This window comes from Cryptomeria japonica, chromosome 7 (genome assembly GCF_030272615.1).
Source record: "Cryptomeria japonica chromosome 7, Sugi_1.0, whole genome shotgun sequence".
NCBI lineage: Eukaryota > Viridiplantae > Streptophyta > Pinopsida > Cupressales > Cupressaceae > Cryptomeria > Cryptomeria japonica.
The window spans coordinates 75,793,052-75,800,928 of record NC_081411.1 but is presented as its reverse complement, the minus strand read 5'-3'; the positions used below and the strand labels follow the sequence as shown (position 1 = coordinate 75,800,928).

Here is a 7,877-nt window from a genome sequence, read left to right as displayed (position 1 = left end):
TATTTCAAGAGTCCAAACTTCCAAAGGCCATAACTTGCGAACCATGTGTCCAATTTATGAACTGTTTGAAGCATTGAAAAGCTATTGAAGTGCTCTATCACGTCATAAATGTTATTTCATTTATGCCCACTTTTAAAGGGATTTCAAAGCCTCTAAATTCCTCAAAATTAAATTTAAACCTTTCATTGCACCATCCAAAAATAAAAACTTTAATACCTTCATAACTAGCTATGATATTATGATGAAAATTTACCGACATGCTTCTCTAGCCAACTAGAAGCTTCAAGGATAATTTGACACCATTTCATTCTCAAATGAAAACTTACTATAAATAGTAACCTTGTGTAAATGCAAGGTTGAGACACCATTTTCTGAACAAGGATTTAGAGGATTGCTAGTGATATGGTTGGAAAATTAGAAAAGAGGGACAAGGTTGAGGTGATGCTAAATGATCTTAATGAGAAACCACCTCAGATGATTGAAAAAAATGCAGTGGTGGAGCTGAAGGAAAGCTAAGAGGTCCTTAAGAGGAAAACAGAGGAAATATCTATGATGATCTTGGATATAGCTTCAACGAATTTGGCATCCATGCTTTCTATTAAGGAATAAATTGAATGAAAAAAGGTGAAGGAAAAAATATAGATGGAGTCTCCTCTGCAATGGTGTATGCCCCCACCTCTTTAGTCAAAGCTACCCTAGAGCTAGGCACTCCAATCTCTACAAAGGACTCTAACAAAAATATTCATTTTTTTTATTAAGTCATAGGTCTATGTAAGGATTTGCAATAGGGAAATTCCTCCATCAAGTAGACCATCCTTTCGTGCCTTCGGCAAGTGGTTGTTTGGATTTTTATTTTTCATTTTGTTTTTAGAGTTTTTCTTTGTTTCTTTTATTCTCTTGTCTTTGTCTAGTTTGTATCATATTTTGGTAATTTGATTTTAGATGGGTGTGTATTCTTGTAGTACCCTAGGTGTTGTTGTTCAATGAATATGTAAAGGGTCGAGACTATCCCGCTTTTATTAATCAACACATCAATACTAGGATAATTATCTGAAATACCCTCCACAAAATACTTCTTGGTGAGTTCAGTGAGACCTTAGATGTTCTATGAGAGTAAATTCATGATTGATAGTCTTTCTTATGATCCTCGACCTTGAGAGAGGATTAATGATTAAACAAGAATTTTGAAGTGTTTTGAAGGAAAGACTAACCATTCCGTCATTTTTTCTAAAGGAATGTCATGTTCCTCCACATGCTCGAAAGGGCCTATGGGAATGATACAAACTATGTGGTTGAGAAGAGAGAACCAAAGAAAGCTAAGGTGTTGATGCAAACTTTGAATTAATAGGAACTTGAGTACCAATTGAATTGAAGCTATATTTCCCCAATGAATCAAAATGTTGTGTAGTAGCATTATCTTGGGGTTTACTTGGCATACCGTTATATGGGTTATCCTTCTCCTTGCAAATCACCATCGTTGATTTCTCTTTTGGTTTAGAAACTTTACAAACATACAGAGGGTCACAAACCCTAGGAGGGGTGTTAACCTTTGGAATAACCAACAATCAATCTTTAATTTTAAGCTTTGGGGATTGACTCTAGAAGCACATCTCTGGCAAATTTTGATAGAGCACATCTTAGGTGCATGATGAAGACCTGCTATGTGAATATCAAATGTTTCTTTGAGGTAATGAGATAAATCCACAACATAATAGATACATTTCTAGAGAATTATAGAAATGACAAGATTTAACACAAATAACCTTCCCAAGTGACGAAGCAACAACTAGGGAAAAAATGGCAATAGGGAAGAGGAAGACCTAAAAAATCTAGCGAAATAGGAACACAAAGCTTCTTTTCATTAGAGAGAAAATTCTCAAGAGCAAGGCTGGAAGACTAGGAGTTTCGAACTAACCTACCACAGACCATGCTAAAAGATAGCTTAAACATGACTAACCTCAACAAGAAAGAGAATAAAAAACCCTTGGGTAAGGTTTTGGTCTCTGTCAAGATAGATCTTGTGTGGGGCCCGTGACTAGGCAACCCTATCTCATAGGATACTTACATGGGGGACCCTCCCGGTAAAATATCCTATAAGAGTGTTCTACTCTAACCAATAAGATGTAGAATAAAATTTTGGAATGGCTAAAACCTCATCCATGGGGTTATAAGAAGGCATAGCTCATGAAAAAACTTTTGGCAGAAAGTATTAGACACTTGTTGGGAGGATCCATTGTCACTAGACACCAAACAGTAAACACTAGTAACAATTGGGAGGTTGAAGGTGGCCAAGACTAGTTTAAAATGAAAGCTACCATAGTTAATATAGTATGATGCAAGAAAGGCTGACAATGACAAACCAAAATATGTAGAAAAACCAAAATCCCTATCGAAGCTAGTTTCCCATCATTTCAATAGGCTAATTTTCTTGACCCAAATAACATAAATTATTTGTTGAAAAAAAAGTGCAATCCTAGGTATCCCCAAGAGTTAAATGTAGATCACCTCATGTAAAATCTAGCACATCATGTGGTGGCTATTCTAAAATATTATGTCAAGATACAATTCATGTGATCTCAATTGCATAGACCAAAGATTTCCCCTTAATGATTTGTGCATAATATATTTTGACTTTTAGTTTATTTATTTCAATGAAAGCCAAAATTCTAATATGTCTAAATTATATATTCTAAGATGATACAGTGTAATGTAGTGCTTGTAAATTTAAGAATATCTTGTATAAATTAACTTAAATAAATTTTCTAATCAATAAGATGACTCACCATACAAATAATAAATAAAGAAAAGAAGAAATTGTTCTACATCAAATGAATATTCCAATTCTTTCAATTTCTCATATTACAATAAAGTTGAGAATGCTTTTATTTGAAGGAAGTTGATAATTAAATAAAGTGCTATACAAAGTAGCCATTCAGATGTAAACAGAAGCAAACATGATTTTTCAAATTATGCACATGGCATTAAGGAAGCATCTTAGTCAACTCATCCTCATAAATCTCTACGTTTCTTATTGGCTCCCACAACAGAAGAGGATCCATCTGGTCATAAATGGTATCTTCTGTTGCAACAGTACCATATACATGTTGAACATCAGGAGTGGATCCAGTGCGGAGGAGGAATAGAAGCTTATCGTACTCTGAACGCATATTCATGAGGTCTTCTCTTTTGGCCTCCAACTGAGATTCCATCTCGGCTATTTGCTTCTGCAGTTCATCAACCACACTGGCACTTCCTCGGATGGGTTCGTTCATTCTCGCACTTGCTTCACACACCAAACTCTTTACTGCATCTTCCCTTTGCTTGGCCTCCAGACCCTAAAGCAACAACCCATAAATATATGAGTACCATGATAAACTAATGGAAAAAGACATACATACTTTCGGGGTATAACTTATTCAGCCATCTTTGATTCTAAATCTCATATTATATTTGAGCTATTTGAGCTGACAGTAAAACAGGGCAACCAGTCAAATAGCAGAGTTGAAGTCAAATAAATAGCAACCTTCTTTAAATCAGAGTTTTGAGACTGTTTATCTAACATCTTAATCTGAGAAGATTTGCTAGTGGGATACTTCTTCTTACATTAAACAACTGTTTAGATATATCCATTATTATGATCAGAGCAGACCTGACTCATAGAACAAGGTGGGTCAGTAGCGTTAGAGTTCCAGAAAACTAAAGAGGCATGATAGATACATTTGGCTAGCGCTTCTTCATACTAGTTCCTAGGAATAAGGGTTACTAGGAATAAGAGTTACTAGGAATAAGGGTTACTCCTGGCTTTTTGACTGGACACTTGGAATGAGACCTTTATCAAAAACATTGCAAAAAGGCTGCTAGGAATAAGGGTTACTCCTGGTTTTTTTAATCTTCAAATATCTGTAACATTAATGAAGTCACAGCTGGTTACGGTCAGTGAATCTTTTTGATATTATAACACATAAATCTCAAGTCAAAGGCAACGAAACACATTTCAGACAAAAGTTAATGGGTTACAAAAGAAGTACATATGTTTGAAAAACTAAAACCCATTAAAACAGAAAATTAGAAATGGGTCATGATTACAACTTACTTGAAGCAGTTTAACGATATTGCTAGTTCCATACACTCGCTGCACTATTATGAACTTGTCAGGATCATCTGGAGGAAAATGGGGAGCCAGAATACATTCTTCTGAACATTTTTTGCGTTGCAGTCTACAGGCTGCGCAGGATACAATCTTTCTCTTCCCCATTTCTTGCGGTAATGAAACCCTAACATGAATAGTTTTTTTATAGTGCTATTCTGGCATTTAAGAGCGGACAAATAGTCAATGGAGCGTGCAACTGTCAGTTGCCCTTTCACTCTGCGAATGAACAAATTACATGGAAATAGTGGATGACACTTTAAAAAAATTAAAATATTATATTGGTTTATCAATAATTAATATATAATGTGATTGAAAATATATTTGAATTTATAAACATTTTAAATTTTCTTGGAGCAGCTGGAAAATTATAAATATCCTGGATATTTTTTCGGAAACACGTGAGAGAGGCAGGATTTTTTAAAGTCTTACGTCAGAAAAGAAACGTAATCTATCTGACGGAGGATGCAACCTAACTTCTTCGTCAACATGGGCGGAGAATGCACATGCACGAGAAAAGGCCTGCGGTTACGTGAATCCCGCCACAGTGACGACAGAAGACTCACACCAAGGCCAACATTTGATGGCTGTAAAATACAGTTTAAATTTAGGTTCTATGTCATCTATAATTTTTATTTTGTTGTTTGATATCGTTTGATTGGAATTGGCTTCTCAATTCAATTGTGTAAGAACTTTCGAACCAACGTTTCAAGTCACACTTCATGAATCACAATTGGGATGAAAGAGAATAGTTGAATGCTTTCAATTGTTCTCTTTCATCTTGATGGTGGTTTTCAGGTCACACTCCATTAAACATCATCACCTGATGAAAGAGAACTGTTGAATCCTTCCAATTGTTCTCTTTCATCATGATGATGGTTCATGGAGTGTGACTCGAAATGTTGATGCAAAAGTTCTTGCACAATTGAAATCAAAAGCCAATTGAATTTTGTTTCATGGACTATGAAAATTTAATACATATAATTGATATTTTTTGTCTAAGACAATGGGATTGAGAAGTGTCTATTTCATGAAAGTTATTTGAGGTATGATCCTACTCTCATCACTTATATCTTTGCGAGTTTGAACCTTAGTGGATGGCATAATCAACGAATATACCATCAATCCCACAAATTGTCCTCAACAATTTGAGCTACAACCCTTTGGTTTGGAAGGTAAATTTTAATAGTTGATCATAATAATAAAATTTGGTTTGCATGTAGGGTTGACCATCAATGTGATTCCACCATTCAAAAGATATAGGGCTAGAAAATTTTAACAATTTAATATGCTTTATGGTGAAATTTGCATATTGATATCAATTTTTTATTTATATTTAGTTTGGTGTCTCTTTTGAGAAGATGTTTTAAAATATTATTTATTAGGAAACAACATAAACTTGTGGAAAGTCAGTTCATTTCTCATATGTTTAGATATATTTATACAAATTTATCTCCAACTTATCAATGCATTCACATGTCTCAATATATTTTCCTAGATCTTACATTTATTGACATATCCATACATTTATCCCTACACATTTATTTTTTTCCTAATCTTAAGCCTTATAATGTCCTATTTCATTTCCATTCAAACTTGAGAAAGTTGAAATACACTATTTGGTTGACACCTATCCATTCCTTTCTTCCTACAAGAAATCATTGGACACTTTGTGAGATTTGTCATTTTGTCTTTTTTTTTTTTTTATATACAATCAATTGTATTCATTTCATATATCTCATGTTATGTTCACTTTCTTATTGTGTTGTTCACACCATTTACATTTAAAGAAGGAAAACAATAATTTGGTGTCATTGTTTAATTTTTGCACCTCAACATGGATCTAAAACAAAGGAATATGATAGAGTTCAATGATTGTAAAGTGCTCAATTTAAAATAATTTTATAGTATGTAGTGTTGACATCACCATTTTAGATAGATAATGTAAAGGGGAAAATTAGGTGACTTGGCAATTTGCAACAATGAAGGAGAAATCACCGAATCACATATTTTCGCTTGGAGGAAATGATGCCTTTACATTCAAAAGAGGGGGTAAATCCACTAGATTCAGTCACTAATTAAATTAGGAATGAAAACCAAGTAGATTGATTGAAATAGAATATGTTTGACCCTCTTTTGTAAGTTGAGTAGTTGAATTGAAACTAAGTGCTAGAAATGAAGACAAATATGAGAAAACGATGAGCTACAAATTTAGAATTTCATTGTGCACTTGGTTCTGACAAATTTGAGATGATTTGGACCTCCTCTGTGAAATCTGCCAAAAGTAGTAGGGACCGTGTGTCTAGACCAGGATGCCCACCCTCTTGGTCCTCCAAACTTTTCGCATGTTGAAAAGGGTTCTTTTGTCTCTACAAATAAATCTTAATTCCAGAGGTAGAACTATGCAGCTGCTTCCTCCTTGTGAGGTTTTGCTTGCCTCCACATGGAATTATGACTTCATCAATTAGAATGATGATCTCAATGCTTGAAATCTTGACTCTATTGTTGCTCCAAAGGTTGAAGGAAGACTGAAAATGCTCAATTTTTGTTGAATGCTTGAATGCTTGATCTCTTGAATGCTTCCAGATCTCTTGAATTTTCCTCTCCTATCAAATGAGAGGGGAAATCCCTCTTATATACTTTCCAGTAGGATGAATTAATTTATTTTCTGACAGGAGCCAACATAGAGGGGTGTTTCCCACTCAAATTTGTGACCGGTCAAGGGTTCCAATTGAGGTCCCCTTTAGGGAGGACCATGGTGCAATGTCCTGGTCTTTCCCTATTTTGGGGCAGGATCAAGGTGGTAATGTGGTTCACCTTTGAGTTGAATGGTATTTTTGAAATGTGTGAGCATAATCAAGTCTCTGATTAGGCCGAGGGGTTCAAACACTAAAGAGAAGACCCAAATATGATCAAAAAACTATGAGGGGTGCAATTTTAGGATGCTACATTTAGCCCCCACTTTAGCGGGAGTATGGGCTTATGCAAATACCCGCAATAAAGTACAAGGAATTCAGATTGAAATACTTTCACCACATCAAAGAGGAAAGATACACCAAGCAACTAGTGGACTTTAGGATCTTATGACTTTAATGATAAGGTAAAAGGGAAGATCATGAGAGAGAAAGAGAGAAGCATGACTACAACTAGTAAGGTTCTCTTACTATGAGTCATGCAAAGAAAAAGAACCAAAAATTACAAAGCGAAGACAAAGTTAGCTAAGTAACTTTGAGTATCAAGAGAGAGGATCATAAGCGGAGTGTATGCCTCCATATTAAAGCGATTGCACATGCCTTGACAGGAGCAATTGCTTTAAGGTAGTATACACCCAAAAAGACAAGAACATTATCACAATAATTCAGCCCCCAAGAGAGGATAAATCAAAAGATAATGAACACAAAACACAAACCATGAAGTGGTTTCACCTAACTTTGGAGTCAGTATATTTTTTATGATAACTCATGTATATCATATATATATATGTACATAGAATTGTCCTCATCCCCCAAAGAAAAGAAACCATCATAGAAGAAGGGAACATATGTGTCTTTTGAGTCAACATGGAAGAGACCAAAAGAGATCTCAACACTTTGCATCATCCTCAAGTAGACAACACTAGGGAGAGCAAATAGAAGAATGTCACAAATAAGAATGAGAGGAGAGAAAAAGAGAATCTACATTGCTAATGAATCTAACCAAGCACATCATCCTCCCCCTAATCTTGATGATC

General features: G+C 35.0%; 1 protein-coding gene across 1 annotated transcript; it reads right to left on the bottom strand.

Moving 5' to 3' along the window:
* Positions 1-2,981: 2,981 nt before the first annotated feature.
* Positions 2,982-4,255, bottom strand: LOC131045725 (LOB domain-containing protein 1-like). Its single transcript, XM_057979315.2, has 2 exons — positions 4,094-4,255; positions 2,982-3,335 (listed from the first exon to the last, which is right to left on the bottom strand). The coding sequence occupies exons 1-2, from the start codon at positions 4,253-4,255 to the stop codon at positions 2,982-2,984; spliced, it is 516 nt and encodes a 171-aa protein (XP_057835298.2).
* Positions 4,256-7,877: the final 3,622 nt, after the last annotated feature.